The 27,562-nt window shown below is 40.1% G+C and overlaps 1 protein-coding gene across 3 annotated transcripts; it reads right to left on the bottom strand.

Annotated features, from left to right (window-relative positions):
• Positions 1-304: 304 nt before the first annotated feature.
• On the bottom strand, positions 305-27,562 carry SLC16A4 (solute carrier family 16 member 4). 3 transcript variants are annotated; one of them, XM_032249808.1, is made up of 11 exons: positions 27,353-27,562; positions 26,999-27,276; positions 26,658-26,772; positions 25,728-25,907; positions 19,102-19,234; positions 17,947-18,090; positions 17,306-17,467; positions 14,899-15,408; positions 13,624-13,835; positions 12,101-12,194; positions 305-1,006 (listed from the first exon to the last, which is right to left on the bottom strand). In XM_032249808.1, exons 4-11 carry the CDS (start codon positions 25,812-25,814, stop codon positions 879-881), a joined length of 1,470 nt encoding a protein of 489 aa, XP_032105699.1. In that variant the 5' UTR covers positions 25,815-25,907; positions 26,658-26,772; positions 26,999-27,276; positions 27,353-27,562; the 3' UTR covers positions 305-878. The 3 variants fall into 3 exon arrangements, with proteins under 3 accessions (XP_032105699.1, XP_032105698.1, XP_032105697.1); XM_032249807.1 differs by lacking the exon at positions 26,999-27,276; XM_032249806.1 differs by lacking the exons at positions 26,658-26,772; positions 26,999-27,276 and having other exon boundaries at positions 27,353-27,561.

The raw sequence follows: 27,562 nt of genomic DNA, 5'->3' as shown, positions 1-27,562 counted from the left end.
AGCTGGATTTTTTCTTTTAAAGATCACTTGGGAGGAGGAGGAAAAAAAAAGATCACTCAAATAATGAAGGTTCTTTATTTACATGCAATTGCTTAGTCTAAGTGACATTATTAGTTAACATAATTCCATATATAAGAAATATGTTTTAATTTAAACATGTTTCCCATTAAAACCACCTCTTCAACTTTCATTTAAATCTTGTAAAGAGACATTTCAATATTTTTTAGTGTGAATATTTTGATAATTAGATGTAGTAGAAAAATAATACTTTGATGGGCAAAATGCTGTTCAAATGATCTTGAAATGAAGTTTTTAAAAGCAGTTTTTATTTACTTTTTATTATTTAGCAATATAGGTTTATCAGAAATTTAAGAACCTAAGTAATGCAAAGAAAGTAAGGATTACCTTTAATCAATAAACAAAGATAAACTTTTGAAGGGAGTATATGCCATACCAGTCACTAAGTAAGGTTTTAATATTCAGATTCCAGAGTTCTGATTAATCAGTCACTATAGTTTACACTTATTTAAATTAAGAAAAAGTTTCCTATCTTTACATATTTTAGTGACTGAATTACCGTGGCATAATTGAGAGTTTGGATTTAGTATACTATGATTTCTATTTAATATGTAAGGTACCCAATTAAAATTTTAGCCTATTTGATTAAATATTAACAATATATGTTGCTATTACTCTTGTCTTACTACCAATTAGACATTTCTCAGAATGCTAAAGCAAGAAGGAACCTTAAAGTCTTGTCTGGTTTACCTTCTCATTTTAAGAATGTAGATGCTTTTCTTTCAAGCTTTTGTTTGCAGTGACATATTAGGTTAGATTTTCTTTCGTTAAGCTCTCACTTGATTGCAGTCATTTTTCTTTCAGGTCAGACTGTTTTTCCATCTCTCAGCCAATGGTACAAAAAAAAAGGAAACTGAAGAGAGGAGATAGCATATGCCAGAGAAGTAGAAAGAGCCATTGTATGTCCGGGTATAATCGTATAACCAACCTGGAAGGAAGGAATGATGTCTGTTAGTAAAGGAAATTTTTCCATTAGTAATTCTCAGCCATGAATTGTTCCTCAAATGAAGGAGCCTCCTGTATTGTGATCCATTAGAAGTGTCCTATTTTTCATTGATCAGCTTCTTAGCTGTCCTATTTTTCATTGATCAGCTCCACCCGAGTTAGGAACTTACACCATCTCCAATCTTACAGGGGATGTTGGCACTTTATTTTACCATTAATTTTATTAGAAGACCACTGTTATGAAGAAATAATAATAAATTACTATTTTCCAGAGAAAAAGTGAGAGAACTAATTATTATCTTTTTTCTCCCCTTTAGTAAACAAACACTGAGTACTTACTATATTCCTGTTAATATTGCTAGGTGTTGAGGATACAATAGTGAGCCAAAGCAGATATGGTCCCTGCCCTCACAGAACTTACAGTTTAGCAGGGAGATAAGTACCAACCACATAAATAAATAACACATGTGATAAGTACTATGAAGGGAAGGTCCAGGGGGCTATGAGAATATATGAGAAGGATCTGACTGCCTGATACTTGAGTCTTGCTTTGTCACGCAGGTTGGAGTGCAGTAGCATGATCTCAGCTTACTGCAACCTCTGCCTCCTGGATTCAAGTGGCTCTCCTGCCTTAGCCTCCCAAGTAGCTGGGATTACAGGCACCTGTCACCACACCTGGCTAATTTTTGTATTTTTAGTAGAGATAGGGTTTCGCCACATCTGGCAGGCTGGTCTCTAACTCCTGACCTCAAGTGATCCGCCCGCCTCAACCTCCCAAAGTGCTAGGATTACAGATGTGAGCCACTGTGTGCGCCTGGCCCTAAATACTTTTTAAAAGCGTAAGTTGGAGGGTCCTCGAAGTCTTTTGGCTAACGGCACATGCTAGAGCTTAAGTGAGACCCTTTTTTAAAAAAAAATCTGAGTGGGTGGTAGCAAAGAATATTTATGCTAAGGCACATCGCTGGAAAAGTCAACACTGAAAAAGGCAAATAATGTTCGTATTATCATGACAATAATTTTGGCCTCCTGGACTTCCTAAAGGGTCTCACAGACCTCTGGGGATCTGTTGACCTCACTTTAAGAAGTTCTTTTCTAGAGTATGTAGTAGGTATATTATATCTGATCACTTATTCAAGAAATTTCAGTGCTGTAAGGCAGCACAGGTCTAGGTTCCAGGGATATATCTCTGAACAAAATAGATGACAGTATCTGCCCTCATGGAGCTTATACTATATCTTTGATTTTTCCTGTCTGTCTAAGATCATGAATGCCTCACTGGATATGCAGAGTATACCCTCCCCCACCTTTTTCTTCTGGTCTGGTTGTCTCATCTCCTCTTTGTCCATGAGAGCAAAGAGGAGATGAGACAACCAGACCAGAAGAAATGGACTTAATTTATTTTTGTTTTATAGTTCTGTGTTTCTTGTTGTTAATGTAAAAAATAAATGAATAGAATGCTTTAGCCTCTTAAGTTCAACTAACTTTAAGTTGCTTTTTAGTTGCTGACTCCTGTTTGATCAGTGACCTCTATTAAATGTTTCTTGGAGTTACTAGAGTGAAAACAACTAGGACAAGTCTTTGTGTTGTTAGTAGTTATTGACCTATAGATCTTTAGGAAATAGGGGAAGTCTCTGAGCTCTTCTACTAGACATTTCTAGAAAGGAGGGAGTATGAAAGGTAGCAGTCCTTACCCTCCCAGTCCCTTGTCATTGTTGCCTTAGTCCCACCAGCAGAGCAGGTTTATTAGAGTGTATGTGTCTATATGTATAGATGTATATATAAAACCTGTGAATTATAAAATAGTGGTATCAGAAGTAACACCTAGGAATTCTTCGACACAGGTAGACGGTACTACTAAAATGTCAGGTAGGCCATAGCTAAAAGTAAAAATGAATTGAAGAGAAAAACCATTTGTAAGCCTTTTACTTATTTCTTTTCTTTTTAAAAAATTTCTTGTAGAGACCGTGTCTAAGTTGCTCATGCTAGTCTCAAATTCCTGGTTTCAAGTCATCCTCCTGCCTCAGCCTCCCAAAGTGCCGGGATTACAGATGTGAGCCACCATGCCGACCAAGCTTTTCATTTTATACACACACACATACACACACACTCACACTTACTCACTTTTTTAAAAATTTGAGATGGAGTCTCGCTCTGTTGCCCAGACTGGAGTGCAATGGCACAGTCTCAGCTCATTGCAATCTCCGATTCCTGGGTTCAAGCGATGGATGCTCTTGCCTCAGCCTCCCAAGTTGCTGGGATTACAGGTGCATACCACCACACCCTGCTAATTTTTTTGTATTTTTAGTAGAGACAGGGTTTTGCCATGTTGGCCAGGCTGGTCTCAAACTCCTGATCTCAGGTGATCAACCTGCCTTGGCCTCCCAAAGTGCTGGGATTTCACTCAGTCTTAAAGTCGAAATGCTGTTTTTGAAACATTAACTCTTTTTTTTTTTTTTTTCTGAGATGGAGTCTCGCTCTGTCATCATGGCTGGAGTGCAGTTGCATGATCTTGGCTCACTGCAACATCTGCCTCCCAGGTTCAAGCAGTACTCCTGCCTCAGCCTACTGAGTAGCTGGGATTACAGGCTTACACCACCACACCCAGCTAATTTTCGTATTTTTAGTAGAGACGGGGTTTCACCATCTAGACCAGGCTGGTCTCGAACACCTGACCTCATGATTCGCCCGCCTTGGCCTCCCAAAGTACTCTGATTACTGGTGTGAGCCTCTGCATCCAGCTGAACATTAAGTATTAAAATATAGTCATGTGGCACATAACAGGACAAACCTCATGAGGTTGTAATATGCATTTTTACTGTATCTTTCTATGTTTAGATACATGAGTACTTTGTTTAGATACATATCTTTCTACGTTTAGATACATTACCTATAGTGTTCAGCACAGTAACATGCTGTGTAGATTTGTAGCCTAGGAGCAATAGGCTGTACCACATAGCCTAGGTGCCTAGGTATACTGTTCATATGATAACAAGATCATCTAACAACACATTTCTCAGAATGTTTCCTGTTGTTAAGTAACTCATGACTGTGTTTAATATATTTTCTTACCAGGGCAGGGAATCATTCAGCATGTTTTAGAATTATTTCTATGCAAAATTAGGTGAAATAAAATCAAGATGAAATAATGGTTGTAAATCTGTTTCTCCTAGTCATATCTGACCATTGAGATATTTGTATTTTTTAGATTCTAAATTAAGATCCAATTGCCATTCAGTAGGATAATAGTATGCAGTGAGTATTTAGTTTTAGGATGCTACTTATACTAGCAAATTTGAGGTGAAAGGTAGGATACAGAACTATACATACGACTAATTACTTTATGAAAGTATTAGCTGTTATAATCAAGCTTATATTCAAGTGACTACTAGGTAAGTTAAACTTTGAGCTTCATTGGTATTGAAACCTCTACTTTATTTGATTGGAATAACTAGCCTTTCTCTACTGCTGAAAGTAAAAGGATTGGCCAGGCGCAGTGGCTCATGCCTGTAATCCCACCACTTTGAGAGGCTGAAGCAAGCAGATCGCTTGAGCCCAAGAGTTCAAGGCCAGCCTGGGCAATGTGGTGAGCCCTATCTCTACAAAAAAGAAGTACTAAATTAGCTGGGTGTTGCCCAGGCATGATGGTTCATACCTGTAACCTTAGCACTTTGGGAGGCCAAGGTAGGAGGATCTCTTGAGCTTAGGAGTTTGAGATCAGCCTGGGCAACATAGACCTTGTCCCTATTCTATCAAAAATTAGAAAAATATTGGAAAAGTGCTGGGCGTGGTGGCTCACGCCTGTAATCCCAGCACTTTGGGAGGATGAGGTGGGCGGATCACGAGGTCAGGAGATAGAGACCATCCTGGCCATGGTGAAACCGCGTCTCTACTAAAATACAAAAAGTTAGCCAGGCGTGTTGGCACATGCCTGTAGTCCCAGCTACTCAGGAGGCTGAGGCAGAGGAATTGCTTGAACCTGGGAGATGGAGGTTGCAGTGAGCTGAGATCGCGCCACTGCACTCCTGCCTGGTGACAGAGCAAGACTCTGCAGTGAGCTGTGATTGTGCCACTGACCTCCAGCCTGGGCAACAGAGGGAAAACGAGTATCTGATTTTACTAGATCCCTGTATTTTTTTGGTAAGAGTATGAAAAATCTATTCAGATGCACTTTTGACCCTAAACAGTTTAATGCTTCTAAGTAAATATTTTTAAAAGAAATTATTGTTGATAGTTCAGAAGCCACTATATTCTAACCATTTTAAATGGAGGCACACATACAAATTAACATTCAGAAGACTAGATTCCTTTGTGGTTATAGCATAAGCATTGTGAATGTCAGAGAAAGACAAGATTACATACTGGTTATAATCCAGGGTTAGGTTCATGTATCTGAATGTTCCTTCTATGCTGGGTATTAGTGTATGTAGCCAGCACCCTGAGGAATAAACTGACAGCTGATGCAGAATTACTAAGCTGAAGACCTCTGTAAGCATTTCCTCAGTGTCTACAGGCTACCTGCATCAGATTTACCCAAGATGCATGTTAATAATGCAGATTCGTTGGATTCTGTCAAGTATAACTTCATCATGGGTGGCACTCAGTTGATTCTTATACACAGTAAGATTATTATTTAACAGTAATTATTATTATATTTGAGTTATTCATCCCAACTCTTTTCTTAAATCTATGGCTATAGGACTTGTTTTAGGCAGAAATGTCTAATAATGTTTCCTGTGATAATTTAAAACAAATAAGAAGATTGGGTTGAGCTTCCTTAAACACTCGTGCAAACTAGTTTTTTTTATAGTCAGCAAAAAAGGAATAAGAATAATCATTCAAGTTTGATATTTAATATAGGATTCTGAATTCATTTTGTAAGTGTTAATATTTTTTAAATTCCACATCATTTTATACGTTAGGCCATACATTTAGCATCCTGTTTAAAAAGTATTCATACCTCCAGACATCTCAGAACTTGATTGTTAAGCTAAGTTATGAATCATTTTTATTAGGATTACTATGTAAGTTTACTATTAGTCATCTTATTAAAACTTAACATAGCCGGGTGCAGTGACTGACATCTGTAATCCCAGCACTTTGGGAGGCCAAGGTGGGCGAATTGCTTGAGCTTAGTAGTTCGAGACCAGCCTGGGCAACATGGTGAAACCCCGTCTCTACTAAAAATAGAAAAAATTAGCCAGGCATAGTGGCACACGCCTGTAGTCCCAGCTACTCGGTAGGCTAAGGTGGGAGAATCACTTGAACCTGGAGGTTGCAGCGAGCAAAGATCATGCCACTGCACTTCAGCCTGGGTGACAGAGGGAGACTCCGACTCAAAAAACAAACAAAAAAGTTATACCCGGAAGGTCCTTAATTCCAGTGTTTCTTGGTGCTAGTTCTAATAAGTGGCTGAAAATTCTGCAGGTGACTGGTCAGAACTGAATCAGAACTTCTAGCGGTTGAGTTGTAGCATAGTGGCAAATTTCCAAGCTGTGCAAAGACAAGCTTTCTCTCATCTCTAGAGCTACTGGAGCCACCAGCTGGCTATAGGCAATCTTGTTCTTTTACTTCGCGTGTATTGTGCAAATATTTTGTATATGTGCCTTGATAGGAAAAATCTTGGGAAACTTGGCTTAGCCAATTTAAATTTCAGGGCCTTTTAAGATGGGAACTCATTAAAGTTTCCTTGATAGAAATTTACAGTAAGATTTACTGGGAATGCTTCAAGTAAATGCTTCTGTGCTGTGAGTTTTAAGGATTGTGATCTCCGTTAGGATTTGGAAGCCAGATTCTTTGGCCTTGCAAAGTGTGTTATATAAGGGAAGAACTCCTCTTCTTAAACCACAATAGAGAGCTATTTGGAATTTATTTTTGATGTCTTTGTAGGTATTCATCAGTCTTAGGAAAACTGAATCAAAGCAAAAGTCTGTAAGGCTTTGTAGTTTATGGGGAAAATAATCACTAGACAAATAAAATACTTTTTAAAGCCTTTTTTTTTCCCGTACAATTTATAGAGGAAAGAGCTATGCTCTGCCTTCTCACTTTCTCCCCACTTACCTCCAACCTCCAGAATGGGTTTTCCAAGTAAAATTTTAGGCCATAGAGAAATAATCAATTGATAGGCCAAGGTGACTGATAAAACTCTGGAGGTCAGGACTGGTAATAGTGCAGCAAGGACCAGATGGAATTTTTGTTTAATACTGTATCTGAAATTGAGGATGGGATAGATAGGGAATGACCTATCGTTTCATGAGGAGATGACTTTTTTGTGATAATGGGAAAAGATGAGCTTAGACGGATGAATATATATTTTAGCACTTACCTTTTTCCATAAAACAAATAGACTTGATACAAAATTACCAGTCTCACTCCATGGTATTTCTGATGAGATATAAGATAGGAGCTAAGTTGACTTTAATGTATGCTGGAGTATAATTGACTCACAACTATTTGGGGTTAGAAGTGATTTTTCTAGGGCTGTTTGGGGGCAAAAACACTTGTGAAATACCTGCTTGACTTAAACTTCAACATCTTTTAAAGTCATTTTATTATCCCACAGCTCAGAATGTCTTCAATTAAAGGTAAGAAAATAAGTTGTAGAGGTTCTAGACTGTTTTCTTAGTATGAAGTCCTGGCAGTATATGTGGCAGAGTGAATACCGTGTCGCCACCTGGTGAGTCACGTGAGGACTTTGAGTGACTTTCATCTTCTGTGTGTCCCACGTAGCATTTAACAGCACTATGCTAGTAATTTGCCTGATAGTTATTGAATGAATGCTAAGTTCCAAATATTTATTTGATAGTAACTTGATCACCAACCAATCAAATAGTTACCTTTAGGGAGTTTCCAGAAGATATTTGTGATTTTACGATTATATATGTATGTTAGCGTAGGGTATGCATTTGTCAGTTGGGAAGGGGGAGAATATGGAGAAGCAGGGAACTGCATTCAGTTTTATTTTATAGGCAACTAATATGGTCCCTTGGTTTTATTTTAAAATGAAATTGAGCCTTGAGCACTTTGAGCTTACATGTTGAATTCCTTGAATGCAAGAGTAGGAATTTCATGTAAGTAGCTTACATCTGCCCTGTATCTTGAAGAATGTGGTTAGATATACTTGCTTTTCTGCCCAAGGCACTATTTTCGTATTTATATTGCTTTTTGCAGGTTTACTTTGGTTAATGGGTCTGCGAGAAATAAGGCTTAAACTATCAGTACTTCTCATTTTTCCACAGCTTTCCAAAGCTTCCATCTTTGTGCCAGTGTGTAGTTCTGGGTACCCCCTAACAGCAAAAGCAGCAGTTGGGTTTGGATGAGCTGTGTGACATTTGGGCTACACTTTGGTCTACTAACTGCCGTGGTCAGGGAACCTAGAACAATCCTAAAACTCACCTACTCTAATGCAGGCCATATTTTTTTTTAACTAAAATTGAAATTGTCACTGAGTATTGGAAAGGAGGAATAAGAAGGGACTTTGGGGTGGAGTGGGTGGGCAGGGCGTTGCATTACAGAGGAGGTGTCGGGGCAGGTAAGTCTTAACTTTCGTCTTTTCAATTTGTCTGTTTCAGTAAAAATCTTATGAAGAATTTTGTTGTTAACCATTATTTCTTAAATTCACGAAAGAAACACAAGAAATCAAGATGTATAATTTTCTTGCCCATATTCTCTATATTTTTAAAAAATAAGAATATAAGTCTGAATTTCTTGTGCTATTTTTGCTTTCCTTGATTTATTGAAATACATTGCATAGGACTAATACTGTTTTCTTTATTTTCATACAGGAAGGAGAGAAATACTGTTCATGTAATGTGTTACCTTTTTTTATCTGTGTAATCTACAAGAACATGGCTGAAATGTTACCATTTTTAACTAATGTTTTGACTGAAGATTATTATGAAAAGTTTTACTTTTGTAGATTCCTAATTAAAAATGCCTATACTGTTTTTTAGGAGTTTCAACTTTTACAATTTGGTAATAACAGATTTAGGTAAGTAAAATATGAGAATCTCATACAGTTCTGAAGATCTAAGTTTGGTTGAGGATTCAATGTTTCATCACCAGTAAACCTTTTGATTCAGTTAAAGATAAAGACTCAGTTCTGCCCACACAGGCAAGAACTGAATTGATCTGTACATCAACATTTCTGATGTTTCTTTGGTAGTTGCTGCTGGAGTCAGAAGTTAAGAACAAATCTAACGGCCTTTATAATGTCCTCTTTGTCATTTCACAGAGGAATGACTTACAGGAACAAAGCTTTCCTGAAATTTCTTTCTTCAACAGATGGTTATTGGCACAGCATTGCAGTTAGAATCTTGTTTAAGATACTAGGAGCACTTCCTGGACTAAAAATTTCTACATAAGCTTTAGCAACAGCCTTATAACTTCCTTTCACTTTTTGGTAGAGCTTATAGGATGTATGGCTGCCTAATTAATACTCTGAATTAATGGGTAAAAAAATTCACTATGAGTTCTTCATCCTCACATATGGTGCTAGAATATACTGGATTTGGGGTAAAATAAAAGCTTGTTAACTTTTTTGTTTGTCTCTTTGATGGAAGTATTTTGTATCTCATATTTTACATTACATAGGGGTGTGTGTGTGTATGAAGTAAAAGTTTCAAAATAAAGTGATATACTCTGTTTTTTTAATCTGCTCTCTGGTAGTCTGTCTTTTCTCATAAAAACAATGAGATCATGACCCAACAAATTTATTTCAAAACACACCTGTATACCTGTAGCTTTTTCTTTTCAGATAATGGTCTTCGGAAAACTTGCCTTGTCTTCTTGTGTATTGAACTATTTAAACATTTTATTTTAAGAAGTATACAAAGACATATAGGACATTAAACATTGTTATAGTTTTATTGCTTGTCTTTTTCATTTGAGTAACATGTTCTGTGCCCTTGTATTTGTTACTTCGTTGTACTTTTGGCCCAGTAGGCTTGAAAAGTTCCAAGGCACTACCGGGACAGCCAGTGAAGAAGGAACAAGATGGAAAAAATGCATCAGCAAACAGTGTTTGAGCTCTATGTTCTGTGTCTTACTGACCTGGGTACTAGCCATAGTGTAGTTCTGCGAGGTACTTTCAAATTCCAGCCTGCTTTCCAGGTATGAAACGTAGGCTCAGTGTTTGACAGCATGGGAAGGGGTGTGTTCATAAATGCAAGTAAGAGAGTTGGTTGCATATTTATATAAAATACTTCTTTAGAATAAGTATGCCTTAATTGAACCTTAGATAGTGGCATATATTTTCTTCCTAGTAATAATTTTTTCTTCTCTTTCTTTTTTTGTTTTTTTGAGACAGGGTCTCGCCTATCTGTCCAGGCTGGAGTACAGTGGCATGAGCAAGGCTCACTGCACTCATTCCTGGGCTCAAGCAATCCTCCTGCCTCAACCTCCCATGTAGCCGGGACTACAGGTATGCACCACCACACCTGGCTAACTTTTAAAATTTTTTTGTAGAGATGGTGCCTCACTATCTTGTCTAGGCTAGTCTGGAACTCTTGAACTCACACAATCCTCCCACCTTGCTTCCCTAAGTTAAGTGATGGGATTATAGGCATAAGCCACCATGCCTTCTCAGTAATAATTCTTATTATCCTTAGTTTACGTTCTCCTTTTAATATGTACCTTTTCTGAGTCTTTTTTTTTTTGAGATGAAGTCTCGCTCTTTTGCCCAGGCTGCAGTAAAGTGGCGTGAAGTGAACTCGCCTCACTACAACCTCTGACCCCAGGGTTTAAGCAATTCTCCTGCCTCAGCCTCCTGAGTTAGCTGGGATCAGGTGCCCGCCACTGTGCCCGGCTAATTTTTGTATTTTAGTAGAGACGGGGTTTTGCCATGTTGGCCAGACTGGTCTTGAATTCCTGATCTCAGGTGATCCAACCTGCCTCGGCCTCCGAAAGTACTGGTATTACAGGCGTGAGCCACTGCGCCTGGCCCCTTTCTGAGTCTTAAGAAGTATAAACTTAACATCATTATGAAACTTAATTTTTTAAAAAATGATAGTGGGACAAGATAAGTCCCTTCTATCTTATTTCAGGAATGAAAGAAGCAAAAGTAAGTTTTAGGCTAAGTTTCTTTTTGTGGATGATTAGGAATGTCATAGTAATTTGTACATTCAAATATATTGAGAACCTATGGTGTGTGAGAAACTAAAGTTTAGGTCTGTTCCCTAGAAATATTTCTGTGTGAGTAGTTAAATTTGTAATAGAATTAGATTAAATGTTCAGCAAGCACAAAAAGTCCAGTTAGGTAAAACGTGAATGTAAAACTACAATTTGAATCTTAAAGTTAACTTATATATCAGAACTCCCCAAATGTTTACTGTATTTGTATATACTAATTTCCAGTGGCCCCCAATATCCTCTCCATAGAGACTCTGGCCTCCCATCCTTGGTACCTACAGTTTGAAGGGCATCTCAAAGAGAGAGCCTCTTTGTTATCTCTTTTTGAAAGAGAAAGTTATGTCTCTTTGAAAAGAACAGATAACAGGCAATCCTGGATATCCATATGGCACATCAGAAGAAAAGTGTCAGGCCTATACCTTTCAAGCTCTATAAAAGTGACTCATGTTTAGATACAAGATGCTAGTGGTTCGTTTTTTGTTTTTTGTTTTTCTCTTTCCTTTACAGAGACAAGGTCTCACTCTGTTGCCCAGTCTGGTCTCAAACCCCTCAGCTCAAGTGATCCTCCCTCCTTGGCCTTCCAGAGTACTAGGATTATAGGTGTGAGCAATTACACCCAGCCCTTTTTTTTTTTTTTTTTAAATAAAAACATTATGGGACTTTGAGACTCAAAACTCTGGATTGTCTCCCCTAGGCAAGTAGACATACCTCCAATATCTGCCCTACAAATCCCAAGGTAATATAAGAATCTGCTTAAGGCACTCTTAAGAGAATACAAGTATCTGAGCCTTCAGATTTTCCTTCATTGGTGATGGAGTGAGTAGATACAGGAAAAGCAGAACTAATCCGTTTATTTTAACTGGATACTGTCATTACATGTTACCATTAATCCTAGATCAGTGTTTCCTTTTATTGCCATTGAAATTTGTTCAGAATGTGGTTAAGGTGTTACCTGCTATAGGTGGTCCAGAAAGGACAGCCATCCCAGCAAAGAAACCAGCAAATCCCAAAAACCTATGTACTGTAGAATTCCAACACAGATCAACCTGTAGGAATTAGAATTCAGTGTTAGCCATATTAAGGGTGAAATTCTACAGAGATCTATGCCTAAAAGGGACAGATACTGTTGTATATCATCTCAAGCTATGAACACTGTGACTTCTGGGGGTAAGTTAGATGGCCTTTTGCCCCCAATATTGTGAAATTGCTGAGGGCTGATAGCGAACAGTAACTGCTAGCAGGCAGTGTTTTCAGTTTATTAGTAAGAACACAAGTTTTTATTTTCATTTTAATTTTTTAGGTGGTTCATGGGTACTTTTTCTTCCCCAAACCTTGCTGCTTTTCTCTATTAGGAAATGGTACTTAACAATATGAATTTATAGTGATATTCTTTTTTTTTTTGAGACAGGGTCTCACTCTGGCACCCAGAGTAGAATGCAGTGGTGTGATCTTGGCTCACTGCAACTTCTGCCTCCCAGGCTCAAGCAATCCTCTCACCTCATCCTTCCAAGCAGCTGGGACCACAGCTGTGTGCCATTGCACCTGGCTAATTTTTTTATTTTTTGTAGAGACGGGATTTCACCATGTTGCCCAGGCTGGTGTCCAACTCCTGAGCTCAAGCAATTCTCCTGCCTCTGCCTCCCAAAGTGCTGGGATTAGTCCCTCTCAAAGTGCTGGGTGTGAGCCACTGTGCCCAGCCAGATGGTAATATTCTTGAATTCCCTAAGGTCTAAGTATCAACCATTGGTTTGTAAGTAATCAGATACCACAAGGAATTAATTTCAACTTTAGGAAGCTTGATTTTTGCCTACACTTTGTGTAATATCCTGTATTACTTATGCTAATATTGATAGAACAGAATTTTCCTAGGAAATCTGTTCCAGCGTGTTGAGGACCTGGTTCTAAGGAGAACCTGTGAGAGTCCAAGGGATTCCCAGAACACAGAAGTATTTGTGTAAGTATTTTGGTTCCATCTGGGTGCAGGTCTTTGAGTTAGTTTGAGGTAAAAATGAAGAGGAAGTATAAAACAATGGCCCTGTGAAAGTACACAGGGCCAAGGCAGTAACTTCAAGAGAGAAGCCACACTGGTCAGGAAATCCCTTTTCTTCTTGAAGTGTTCTCAGGGATCTCTTTAAGATTGTGTCTTCAAAGGAACCAAGCAAGTCCCTGGAGTTGAAGGAGTGAAGTGAACACAAGTCTAATCTAGGAGACTGATAAGTAAAAAGGAATCCTGTTGATCCCTTTTTTTGGTTTAATTTTATTAATGTCCCATGTGAGTAGGCCTCCTACCATCCCACCCCCTCACACACAAGGTAAGATGAATAACTGGACAGGATGAGCTGCAGAGTTTCTAAGGTCTTTGATATGATTTTTTTAAGTTATGAAATTAATACAAAATATGTATTTTGGGGAGGTTGTTACTGATATTTGCTTTTACTAAATGGTTTAACAATGTTAATGAGCATGTCTACTCACCAGTACAGGCAGTATCAATGCCAGGTAACCACCAGCAAAGATGGCAAAGCAGATGGTGTAGGTCATGAGTAGTGGAAATGTGGTGGCTAAAGGAGCAAGCAGGTTAGTGATGCCGCAGAGAATGAGGTAAGACTTGTGGTAATGATACTTCTTAATCCAGTTTCGATCAGCAACCCATCCAGAAATAATCTGACTGACCGTCTCAAGGATACCTGGAACGATATTGAAATCCTTTTATTTTCCTAGCCCCTTTGAAAAATATGGATTCTTAAGGCATCATTTCCCAAGTAATATGACTCATCCCGAAGCCAGGATATGTGGGAAAAAAATGATTTCATTGTGTACCAGTAAGCCCTGTTACTTCCTTATCTATTCCAAACACATTTAATAAAAAAGCAAAAAAGTCTCCTCTAGAGTTGTGTAGAAGACCCACGTAGTTGGTGTTTTTTCTGATTGTGTTTGGAAAACTTACACCACTACACTGGGAATCCCTGGTTACAGAGGACCCTGGGCACAGAAGGCCATGCAGTCCCTTTGTCCAAGAGGTCTTGCAAGTGAGAAAATGAAGTTTCTAAAAGACAAATAGACTTCAGGTCAGTGTCTTGAGGAAGACATGTTGTAGAAGGTTGGAGTATAAAAAGTAGATGTTGGGACTCATAATTGCATATGAAGTTTTAGGAATTGAGTTCTCCCAAGTTTATGCTTAATTTGAAAATAGGAAGTCTGGAAATGGGAGATCATATTTTGGACAAGTGCACCTGGCCAAAACCCTATCTTCTAGATCAAGCATTCTGTCTCCAAACATTTTTATGAATAGTCAACTAAAATAGTTTTTAATTTATATTTTAATTTATTTTAAATATCAGACAATCCATAAGTGACTAGCATTAAAAGTCATGTTTATCTGTTTTACTATGAGTTCAAGGGAAAAATCCTTAGCTGCAAATAATAAAACATTGTTGAATGCTTACTACAGGCCAGCCACTACTCTAAACTCTACATGCATTGCTTTTTTAATCTTGACAATCTTATGAGGGTAGATACTATTATGCCTATATTACAGATGAGGAAATGAAGGCACAGAGAAGAAAAGTAACTTGCTGAAGATCCCACAGTTAAGAAATGCAGAGCAGGAGTTTGAGCCAGGGAAGTCTTTCTCCAGAGCAACTTCCTTGTAACAACAATAATACAATATTACATTGTTAAAATGTAATAAACCTGTAAAATTAAGTTGATCTTTCCTTTTGGGTGGGAAGCTGACGTAAGCTTTCTTACCTGCTACAGAAACAAGGTAAGAGGCATCCATGATGTCAATCCCCAGTGTTTTGGCTCTGGCTACCAGGTGAAAGGTAGGGATGAAATATGCTAACTGACTGAGGAGAAAAGACCAAGTAAATATGTAGAAGAAAGGATTTCTAAAGAGAGAAATATCAAAGAGTTTTTGTTTGCAGCTCCACCAAGTAGCCTTCTTATCACTGTCTTCATTACTTTTTAGTGACAGTCTGTTCCTGTTAGGCCCATTGCAGAACTCTTCATTTTGATTTTGTGAGACTATTAAACATTCACTAGGTAGTCCAGCCTTCTGCATAGTACTGTCCTCGACGGTAGACTCTTGTGTGTCATCGCAGTATGTTTCTGTTCCACATGCCTCTGGACCATGTGCAGACAGACTGCTGCCTCTATCTTCAATACCAGAATTGTCCTCACTTTGGATACAGACAGGTCTTAAGAGCATACTAGAAGGCACCAAATTCAATGTGATAGCTCCAAGTAATATAAGGGCACCTAAAAGAGGGGGAGATTGGGCAATTAAAAATAGCCTTTCAGTTCACAATATTGCCTTGTGTTCATAGGCTCAGAAGAGACCCCGCTGGCATAGTCCATTAATTCTTGAAAACATTACTTTGTCTCCAATTTGACGTATTAGTCATATACACTGCTGTATCCGTGTAATAATGTAGTGCTTTGGAGATAGAAAATAAGAAAGCTGTACCAATAGATGGGATGAAAGAGGTGGGGGTGGTTTTTTGTGAAGGGGGGGGGCAAGGTTTTGGAGGGAGAGGAGGACATTTCAAATGCTAAAATATTAAATAGAAAATTTCAATATGCTGAAATAAGAGTACCGATTTAGGTACAGAAAATATAGAATAAGATGATAGAAATCATTTGGAAACAGCCTTAGAAGAGGGTACAGCTGGCCAGGTGCAGTGGCTCATGCCTGTAGTCCTAGCACTTTGGGAGGCTGAGGCAGGCAGATCACTTGAGCCCAGGAGTTTAAGACCAGCCGTGGGAAATGTGGTAAAAACCCATCTCTACCAAAAAATACAAAATAATTAGCCTGGTGCGCCTGTAGTCCAGTTACTTGGGAGGCTGAGGTGGGAAGATTGTTTGAGCCTGGGAGGTGGAGGTTGCAGTGAGCCAAGATTGAGGCACAGCACTCCAGCCTAGGTGACAGTATGAAAGCCTGTCTCAAAAAAAAGGGGAGGGGGAGGAAAGAAGGTGGGGATAGCCTTTCGTCCCATGACATTTTTTAGATCTTCCTTAAAAGATGACAGATGTTAATCTTGCCTTTGAAGCTGAATAGCTGCTTGCATTCAGCATGTTCTGATCAGAGCTATGACTTGTATGGTGCTTCTGAAGATAGAATGGGCTATAGGCTCTGCTATCCTATCATGGATTTGTCAGCTGGTTCCATTCACTATGAGATTACTGAATAGTTTTTTTATTTGTTTGTTTGTTTTGAGATGGAGTCTTGCTCTGTTGCCCAGGCTGGAGTGCAGTGTTGTGATCTCGGCTCACTGCAACCTCTGCCTCCCGGGTTCAAGTCAATCTCCTGCCCCAGCCTCCTGAGTAGCTGGGATTACAGGAGCTGGTCACCATGCCTGGCTAATTTTTGTATTTTTAGTAGAGGCGGGGTTTCATCATGTTGTTCAGGCTGGTCTCCAACCCTGACCTTAAGTGATCCACCTGCCCTGGCCTCCCAAAGTGCTGGGATTACAGGTGTGAGCCACCGTGCCTGGCCCCTGAATGGCTTTTTATTTAGGAAAGATTCAACAAAACTGCCATGTAGATAACAATAGGCGTATGAAGACACACATGTACATATATTTTTCCAGTAGTTTAAGATTTTAATCCAAATGTCTTAGAAAACTGTGATATGAATAATTTTTTATTCATTTGTGAAAATTTATAGTTGACATATAAAATATTACTAAGGAACATATTCTTTTTACCAAAGCATTTGTTTCTTTTTCATCTATTTTAGTGAGTCCGATGGAGGAGGCGTTTTTTAAATGCAGATTTTTGTCTTAAAGGGAAAATGTGAAAAGTGAGTGTTTTGGTGGGGAAAGGGGAAGCCTTGTTTCCTCAGAAGTATCGCTTTTACTACAAGCTGTTTCCAGCTGCACAGAATGCTATCCATCTCTTCAGACATTGTGCCCTATGGTGAATTCTGAGTTGCTTGTGTGAGCTGGCAAAGTCTGCAAGTATTTCAGGATCTCTTCTGCTTATATATTCTCCAGGAAAGAGAAGCATGTTTACTTTAGAAATTATGCGTATTTCCTCTCTGGCAATACCTTGTGAAATCAATTGCTCTAAAAGTCTTAACTTCCAGTTCTCAGAGGGAGAAAGCTGAACATTAAATCTTGCACAGTTGATAGTAAAGAAACTTAGAATGACTTACCTGTCCAGTCATACAGATCTATCAGGAATTTTGTAAAGGGTGCCAACAGAAATGTCAGACCCATCCCAGAACGGGCAATAGCTGTAGAAAGAGCCAGTTGTTTTTTGAAGTATTTGGTAATTACCACAGAAGCTACTTGGTATAAGAAAGCAGAACCCAAACCTGAAAGAAAAACATAATAGTTTAGAATTACTCTCACATTAAGTGGCTTGGTACCAGAAAAGATAATCTGAATCCAAGATAATACCACTAGGCCTTTTGGACCCAGGAACAGTAGAAGGGAAGGGTCTATGGGTGGATATATATGTATATGTACACATATATATATATATTCACACACACGTATTTTGAGACAGGATTTCATTTTGTCACCCAGACTGGAGTGTAGTGGTGTGATCTCGGCTCACTACAGCCTTGAATTCCTGGGCGCAAGCATTCCTCCCAAATAGCTGTAACTACGGGCATGTCCACCACTGGCCTGGCCAATTTTAGTAGAGACAGGGTTTCACCATGTTGCCAAGGCTGGTCTTGAACTTCTAGACTCAAGTGGTCCACCCGCTTTGGCCTCCCAAAGTGCTAGGATTACAAGTGTGAGCCACCACACCCAGCCTTCTATGGTCATATATTTGCAATTGACTCACCAGGTAGAAGTCCCATTGTCACACAAAGAAAAGGAATACTTGTGGCCCAGCTGCTGACCAGGTATCCACCAGTAACAAGGAAAGCCCCAAGAATTGAGGTAGTTTTCTCTCCAAGTATGTCACAAATAATAGCAACCAGGGGACCTTAAGAGAAGAAACAAAGGCAATTACCAGGTAAATGTGATCTGGCACGTCTTATCCCCTGATGCGCGACTTAAACGACAAGGAAAGCAGGAGGACTGTTTACTCTGATGTATTGTGTATACTTCAAAAAAGGCTTTCATATTGGGTTTCTTAATATCGCTAGACCCACACTATTTTGGTTTTTGGAAGGGGAGTTTAAAAGAAAATATTGATTGTTAATAAGGTTTGGAGAAGTGTTTTGAAGTGCGTTATAGAACCGCCACAAAAAGATTGCATCTGGTGGTCAGTGGCTAGAATAAGGTTGAATCACTTAACTGCTCCTCCACCTTGTTAACCGCTCCAAATAAAGGAAGAGAAAATGGTTTGATAATTTGTTTTGGGGCACCGTGTCTCATGCCTGTAAACCCAGCACTTTGGGAGACCAAGGCGGGTGAATCAGCTGAGGTCAGGAGTTTGAGACCAGCCTGCCCAACATGGCAAAACCCCATCCCTACTAAAAATACAAAAGTTAGCCAGGCATGGTGGCGGGTTCCTGTAATCCCAGCTACTCGGTAGGCTGAGGCAGAATTGCTTGAACCTAGGAGGTGGAAGTTGCAGTGAGCCGAGATTATGCCACCGTACTCCAGCTGGGCAACAGAGTAAGACTCTGTCTCAAAAAAAAAAAAATTGTTTTGAGTATGCTTAGATAACTAGAACTTCATGGCCTTACTTCCACGTTGAGGGCCTTACTCACTGAACCTTTATTAAGGCATCACCAGACTTGAAAGGCAATGCTTGAAATTCTGAGTCATGGTGTTTAATAATTCTTCAGCTTGCTTTGTTTGAATGCTGATTCTCCCAGCTTTGTTACTAAGTCAAGTGGAAGCTAAATATGCATTTCCTTACTTTCTCAGCATTACATATCAGTAAATGAACCTGAATTTTAGCAATTCTTCAGTCTTGAATAGGAATCTTGGAATTGCCCTTTGTGGTTCTTCTCATTGGACAGTAAGCTTATTGCTAGCCTTATACCTGCAGAAAAACGAAGAGATGACATGATGGATCCAATCCAACCAGTTTGTTCTGAGGTGGCTTCAAACTCCTCTTGAAAGATCACAAAGAAAATTGCAAAAGTCTTGGTCATCCCCATCACAAACACATTCACCTAAATCAAAGCAGACCAGAGTCCAACTCAGGTGGTGAGCCATGATAGAGGCAATTACAGCTACTAGAAGGTCTGATTCCCTCAGCTCACTATTTATCAGTTTGCCTTATTGGTTGATCCTCATTATACATCCTATATTTTATAAAGGAAGTCACTCCTTTTAAAGTAGCTAAGCATTTTAAATGGAAACATTTCATTTAATCCTCATTTCACAGCTTTGGAATAGGCATGTCAATGTTGTATACCAAATAATTTATACCAAATAAATCACCTGGTGGGTTCACCTTGCCTGCTGCCTAGATAGAGCTGATTTATCAAGATAGGAATTGCAGTAGAGAAAGAGTTATTCACACAGAGACCACTGTGCAGGAGACTGGAATTTATTAGGTCAATCGGTTTCTCCAAGCTTTTGGGGATCAGAGTTTTTAAGGATAGTTTGGTGAGGGAGGGGGGCAATGAGATGGGAGTGCTGATTGGTTGGGTCAGAAATGAAATTCTATAAAAGCTGCCCTCTTGCCCTGAGTCACTTTCTGGGTGGGGAGGCCCCCATGACCAGATGAGCCAGTTTATTAATCTTGGTGGTGCCAGCTGATCCATCAAGTGCAGGGTCTGCAAATTATCTCAAGCACTGATCTTAGGTTTTACAATAGTGATGTTATCCCCAGGAGCAATTTGGGGAGAGTCAGTCTTATAGCCTCCAGTTGTATGGCTCCTAAACTATCATTTCTAATCTTATGGCTAATTTATTTTTTGTTTTTTGTTTTTTTTAAAGACAGGGTTTCACCATGTTGGTCAGGCTGGTCTTGAACTCCCAACCTCGGGTGATCTGCCCGCCTTGGCCTCCAAAGTGCTTGTATTACAGGCGTGAGCCACCTTGCCCGGCCGGCTAATTTGTTAATAATTGCATTCACTCTCAAAGCCCAGGAGCCATTGTGTACTCACTGTCTCCAGGGCATCCCCTTTTTCTCCTTGTTTCAATAGCATTGGCTTTTCAAGGCCACTTCTGCTTTCCACCTGGCCATGGCATTGCTTATGAACCACAAAACCAGCTGGGTATGGTGGCTCCTGCCTGTAATCCTAGTACTTTGGGAGGCCAAGGTGGATGGATCACTTGAGCCTAGGAGTGCAAGACCAGCCTGGGCAACATGGCAAAACCCATCTTTACAAAAAGTACAAAAAATTAACTGGCATAGTGGTATAACGCCTGTAGTCCCAGCCACCTGGAAGGGTGAGGTGGGAGGATCGCCTGAACCTGGGAGGTTGAGGGTATAGTGAGCTGTGATTACGCTGCTGCACTCTAGCCTGGGTGACAGCGAGACCTTGTCTCAAAATTAGTAATAATAACCTCAAAGCCTTAGGTTCCCTTTCATTAATTCCACTTTCTCTGCTCACCTGTTACGGTTCTGTACTCATCTAGCTTAATACCTGCTCCCTGGACAATCATTTATTCCCAAGGTTTTAATTGCCACCCAGGGCATAGTAGTATATGGTATAGTGGCATAGCGGGCATACTTAAGGTGGTGTAGCTGAATAGGGTTCTGCAATCAGTCTGCCTTAACTTGCAGCCAGGCTGTGCTTCCTACTGGGGCATGACTGGGCAAACTACTTTGCACTTCACATGTGTTAAGCTTCCTCTTTTATGATGTGGGGAGAATGAAAATATTAGCTAGCTCATAAGACTGTGAAGATTAATTGAGAAAATTCTGATAAAGTACTTAATATTTGGCACTTAATGCATGAACAGTGAACTATGGTTTCCATTCTGCTTTCCTGAGAGCCTCAGACTCCTAATTGTCTACCATATCTTTATAACATCTGGTCAATTTGCCCAAACATAAGCTCACATTTCCCTTATGCCTACTCTTTTCAGTTTTTTCTGTTGGTATCATCCACCCATTCACCTGAGTGAGAGATGTGCTTCCTCTTAGACGCCTCCCTCTCTCAGCCCTTGCTTTTTATAATCGTCAAGACTTGCCCCTTTTCATCCGTATCACTAGTGGTGATGCTCAGAAATTGCAAAAGTGGGGGTGGTGAGGAAGAAGTCTCTTAATGTATTTGTCCCATGCTGATTTGATAAAAGGAACAAAACTTATTTAGAATGAACAGTGCTATAAACACCAGGACTTTATATTCAAAAGTTAAAAAGACATTTTATCAGGCCCCCATTTAGGCAATTTATAACCATAATTTTCCTGTAAGGCACTTCTGTCAGGCTAGAAACTAGGCTAGAAAATATACACAGATTGCAAATTACCTAGACTTTTTTCTCTCGGTTCAAAATAATGTGGTTGTGTCCTCTCATGAGCAAGGAACACTAAAATGTCTCATTCTGTAAAATAATCGTTTTGTTCTGTGGGCATGAGTTCTGTGCTGCTGTCTAGAAGATGTTGACCTCTATATTCTTAGCTACCTAAATTTAGCTAGCTACTGGTCCCCCAGTTCAGAACTCTTCCTCTCTGGTCTGTCCTTGGTGTCTGGGTGTAGCAGCAGTGAATGGTTAGGACTTGTCTGGAATAACTGGATCTGTGTCTACCGTGTATCAAGAAGACCAAGGGCAGAGCCTTTGCACCTACCACGCTTCCCATCCCATAACTTGAAGTCTTCCATTTTTGTTTCTGTTTTGACTCAAAGATATTAAAAAATCTCTCCCAAGGTCTAGGTTTTTCCTTAGTTAATTTAGCAGACTACATCTGCATTATCCTCCATAATCTCATGTTTTAGACGAAACTTGGTGGATTTCAGTTCTGTTGCCAGAGTCCACATCATACATTGTAAATAGCTCACTCCAAAATAAAGCAAAAACTGTAGAACTTCTCCAGTCCCCTCATTTTCTTTTTGTGTGTAAGAGCAGTTAATTGGGTTGAACCTGTCAGGAACACCTTAAGCAGGCTTTCCCCACACCCCACCTCCAATAAGAGCTTCCTCACTAGATCATTTTAATTATCGTCTTGGGAAAGGAGTTGGATCAGCCTCAGTGGCTTATTTTGAATATAGACACCAGGCTTTGTCAGAATGAGTTTTATCTGATAACAACTTATCCTGAGTCCCTTTCTAGTATCAGCCTATCTCCTCCTGACCTTCACAGACAAGCTTCTGTAAAAAAATAGTCTATTAGATATCTCTACTTTCTGTCATACCACTACCCCACTGAAAACTAAATAAAGTTCACTACCTTCAGCCCCCACTGCTCCACTGTACCAGCTCCTATCAAGGTTATCAGGACTTCTTTGTTGATAAAACAGTAGACTCTTATTATTTCTACGTTGTTTGACCTCTCAGTAGCATCTGCTCATCACATTTTGCTGAAATGCAAATCTGTCTCATCCCTGCTTAATTTTTCTCATAAGCTTCTCATACCCTCAAGACAAAAGCCATCCTCTTCAATTTCATCACCTATTCCTTTCATCTTTATTTGTTTATTCATAAATGTATGCAGCTATCAATTGATCCATCTATCCACCCACCAACAGTATTTACTGAGTGCCTACTGTGGTCCAGGCTGTATGCTGGTGCTGGGCTTACAGTAACGAGCATACATTCATGAGCAATGCAGATATGGACCCTGCTGCCCCCACGGAACATTCAGTCTAGTAAGACAGACTGAATACAGAAAACAGTCATACATATATAAAGTGTGATGAGTTGGTTAGAATGAATCTCTCTCTCTCTCTTTTTTTTTTTTAATAGGAAGCTCCCAAAAAGAACATTGTTATTTTCATTTACCAGTAGCTCATCTCTTATAGAAGAGAACACTTATACAGAAACAAAAGCACAGTTGTTCAAATATCTGCATTACAACTGTGGGGGATTAGCCCCTGAATTTATGTTAACATTTTGAGGATCCAGTGCATTTTTCATGCTTGGTAAGCAGTATCACACCCTAAAAGTGGGCCAGTGTTTATTAATCTGGTTATTAGATGGTTTTTCTTACCAGCAACTAAATTGGTCAAAAAACATTCTATTCTCAGAGGATGATGTAGAAAAAGTAAAGGTGGTTACCGGGAAGAAAGGCAAGAGAATTAGAGATTCTCACCAACAGTGCTCATTTTGCAAAGCCTATGATGTGGGGAGGTGGCCCAGCCACAGGAAGGACTCTCAGGGCATCCTTTAGTTTCCTTATTACTAACATTTCTGGGGGGAAAATGGGGTTCCACATTCTTTAGTACTGAAGCTAATGTTCAGCAAGTACTCCTGTTAAGTGTTCGGAGTTTTGTATTACGTAAATACTGGCTGGGGACCTCTGCCCCTACATGCTACTTCTCTATCACTAGGGAGGAGGCCTGATGTTTTCCCACCATCTGTTTGTAGAGTTCTTAGTTATCTGCATGTGAACTACAGGATTATTAGAAGGCACCAGGACCTGTGCTATACTTCCCTGTGAGCTGCTTACCGTAGGGCTGAGTAGGGGAGAAGTCTCAGCAAGAAAAGGATGTTTTTGTGAGTGCATTCCAAAGTTAATAGAACTCTGGAAATAAGAATTGTGCAGCTGGCGCCACTCTCTGGAGAGCTGTGTGGGGCATAGCTGAGATGGGATTCACCGACATTCTAGAATGGTCGTGCTGATGATGCAGATCACCACTGTCACACCTCAACCCCTGGGAGGATGAGGGAAAGAAGTTAATTTAAAAACTGGAATTACTAGTCTAGTTGCTTATGGGTGAAGGAGAAAAATCAGCCTCCCCTTTCAAAATCCATGTCCTTCTCCCTTTCCAAACACATTAGAAATACAGATAGTGTAGCCGGGCGCGGTGGCTCACGCCTGTAATCCCAGCACTTTGGGAGGCTGAGGTGGGTGGATCACGAGGTCAAGAGATCGAGACCATCCTGGTCAACATGGTGAAACCCCGTCTCTACTAAAAATACAAAAAATCAGCTGGGCATGGTGGTGCGTGCCTGTAATCCCAGCTACTCAGGAGGCTGAGGCAGGAGAATTGCCTGAACCCAGGACGCGGAGGTTGCGGTGAGCCGAGATCGCGCCATTGCACTCCAGCCTGGGTAACAAGAGCGAAACTCTGTCTCAAAACAAAAAAAAAAAAAAAAAAAAAAAAAAAAAAAAAGGTAGTGTTAAAAAAAAAAAAAAAGAAAAGAAATACAGATAGGGTAAACTATAGATAGTGGGGATGGATTGGGAAGTAGACAGCAGGCCAAAGAGAGGAAAGGCCCCCACCCTTTCTCAGTGGAAGGGGCCGTGTCAGCAGTGTTAAATCTGTTAGACATAGTGAACTCCAAGTTTCTCTTCAAAGAATCAGAATTTCAGTATTTTCAGTTTTTTACCCTCCATTTTAAAGTTTAACTTCCTTGTAATTTCAGTAAACAGTTATACCAGTTCTAATCAGTAGTTCACATCTGTTCCCCTGGTCCCCTGCTCCATCCTGACTCATCCTAGTCACCTGCCCCGGTCACCTGCTCTGGTCACCTTTGACCTAGCTCATCCCGGTTACCTGCTCTGACCTGCCTGTAACTGACCTACCCATAACCATCCTCCCTGCCAAACTACGCACCCGCCACTCCAGCTTGTACCCCTGCTCTCTTTAAAATAGCCAATTGGGATTAGTCTAGATTATGCGGTCTAACCCTAGCCAATAGGGGAATGGCACAGCATTGGGACGACCTCCATCAGGAATAAGTACCCCTTTCCCTCCCTTGTCCAGGTGTGTGCTCACCATTGTTCCATCTGTGAGCTACACCCTTTTATAGTAGTAAATTGCGTTGCTGAGAAAATTTATATTCAAGTGCTACTTCTTTTGTGGCACCAAAAATTTTACATATATCTATGCTGGGCTGAACTGGGGAGACCATCCCCAAAGCACTTTTTAGTACTTCACAGTGCTACTTTTATCATGGTTAAAAGTATGATTATCCCCAAATCCTAATTGTCATGCAGCCAGTACAGAGCTGATGATTGTAACTAAGCATTCTCAGGTTTAGGAGGTAGTAAACAGGAAGAACAGAGGACTGGATTCAGGAATCCTTCTGTTTTGTTTGTTTTGAGAGAGTCTCTCATGGTTGCCTAGGCTGCAGTGCAGTGACAGGATCTGGGCTCACTTCAGTCTCCACCTCCTGGGTTCAAGCGATTCTCCTGTCTCAGCCTCTGAGTAGCTGGGGCTACAGATGCATGCCACTGTGCTTGGCTAATTTTTCTATTTTTGTGCAGACAGGATTTCACCATGTTAGCCAGCTGGCTTTGAACTCCTGACCTCAAGCAATCCACCCACCTAGGCCTCCCAGAGTGCTGGGATTATAGGCATGAGCCACTGTGCCCAGCCCAGGAACATTTCTGCTTTCACTCTGGGGGCATTTTCAGCTTTTTCCTGGGTTCAGCATGGGCCTCTGACTTTAGCAGTTTTTGGCAGCTCCTGGCCTTGTTCCTGCCGCCTCCCCGACTCAAATGGCAAAGATTTCCTCAGTGATCTTATTTGTAGGCAGCTCTGAGCCTTTCTCCAGAAAGCCTGCTTTCAGGCAGTAGGAAAGGAGGGAAAAAGCAAATTCTTACCAGGAAAAAATGAAACACAATCATCCATCCCCATCCTCCATCCAGGGTTTTAGTGTAAGGTCGGGCCTTTCCCTCCCTCTTCGGCATGATGCCTCTTCTATTTTAAATGCAGAAGATCCTTGTGATAAATCCAAGATAATTGATTCAGTGGACAAGAAACTAAACTTTTAAACTTTTTATCTGAAAGGGAATATTTATACATTGTTGGTGGGAATGTAAATTAGTTCAGCCACTGTGCAAAGCAGTTTGGAGATTTCTGAAAAACTAAAAATGAAACTACCATTTGACCCAGTAATCCCATTCCTGGGTATATACCCAAAGAGGATAAATTGTTCTGCAAAACATACACATGCACTTTTATGTGCACTACAGCACTATTCACAATAGCAAAGACATGGAATCAACCTAGGTGCCCATCAACAGTGGATTGCATAAAGAAAATGTGATACATAGACATCGTGGAATACTATACAGCCATAAAAAAGAACAAAATCATGCCCTTTGCAGCAATATGGATGCAGCTGGAGACCATTATCATGAGGAAATTGATGCAGAAATAACAAACACTGCATATTCTTCCTTATAAGTAGGAGCTAAACATTGGGTACGTATGGATGTAAAGATGGGAACCACAGATGCTGGGGACTATTAGATGAGAGAGGAAGGGAGGAGGGTTGAAAACTACCCATTGGGTGCTATGCTCACTATCTGGGTGATGGGTTCAATTATACTCCAAGTCTCACCATCACATAATCTATCCTTGTAATACACCTACACATTGAATATAAAGTAAAAGTTGGAATTTAAAACAAAACAAAAACACCTTTTTCCCTATGGTATAAAACCACTTGTAATTTTTTTTAAAGCCCCTAAGTTACAGATGAAGTCTGCCTGATGCAACTAAGGAGTCAGTTAACTAGGAAGCCTGACCTCAGTGTTGGGTGGCCACTCCTAGAACTGGATTCAGTGTCCGTCACCCAGGTCTGCAAGCCAGTTTCTTGGAGAGCTGTGCATCACTCTGCTGGTCCTCTGGGTGAACTATGGACTTCAGAGAAATAGAAAGGGAGGGGGAGCCTTGAGTTTAGGAATTCTCCTTAGAAAACACTTGGCTAAATGTAAATATTTTTGGAGCTAAACAGACATGACAACAAAATGCGATACCCATTCATTGAATACATCCTAGATCAGAAAAAAAGTTGTAAAAGACAGAGGGGATAGTGGGGAAACTTGAATATGGACTGTACAATAGAGAATACTGTACCAAGGTTAACCTCTTAGATATGATGGTCATGTTGTGGTTCCACATGAGAATATTCTTAGGAGATACCTGCTAAAGTATTCAGGAGTGACATGACGATGCTCCCTTCTCACAATCGGTTCAGTAAAATAAACATGTATATATAAAGAGTGATAGCAAAAAGAAAATGTAAATTTCTGATGAAGGGGATACAGTACTCATTATTTCCCCGTCAGGTCGAAGGCTGACGGTTTCTTACTGGAAAGGAGAGTCAGCTGGCAGCGTGTGTGGAATGGCCATCTGGTGAGCAGGCTGGGTGGGGAGAGATGCCAGTCATTGAAGACATCGTAGAAAACCAACCCAGCACACAGTCCCATTCCCGTCTTACCTTTGATGTGTTCAGCGAAGAAATCCTCCACAGATCAGGCAATTCAGAAAGAAAAATAAATTATACCATTTTCTGGAATGTTACTGTTTTTCTAAGGCATTTCATTTTGCTGCACTGTGAAAAGTGTTGTAAGAGCCAAGGAGGGCTGAGACGATTTAGGCCTCCGGCCAGTGGACTTTACTTCCTGAGAGGAGGAGGAAAGACTGTGAT

This window comes from Sapajus apella, unplaced genomic scaffold (genome assembly GCF_009761245.1).
Source record: "Sapajus apella isolate SASKATOON/1434 unplaced genomic scaffold, GSC_monkey_1.0 scaffold69, whole genome shotgun sequence".
Classification (NCBI taxonomy): domain Eukaryota; kingdom Metazoa; phylum Chordata; class Mammalia; order Primates; family Cebidae; genus Sapajus; species Sapajus apella.
This window is presented reverse-complemented; position numbering and strand designations above follow the sequence as displayed.

Excerpts from the sequence above, each read along its gene's own strand:
- SLC16A4 (XM_032249808.1), bottom strand. The coding sequence starts at position 25,814 with ATGCCGAAGAGGGAGGGAAAGGCCCGACCTTACACTAAAACCCTGGAT. Across the intron at positions 17,468-17,946 it reads GACAATGGGACTTCTACCTG|GTTTGGGTTCTGCTTTCTTA; the intron begins GTGAGTCAATTG and ends TTTTTCTTTCAG. Across the intron at positions 13,836-14,898 it reads TTACCTTGTTTCTGTAGCAG|GTATCCTTGAGACGGTCAGT; the intron begins GTAAGAAAGCTT and ends ATATCGTTCCAG.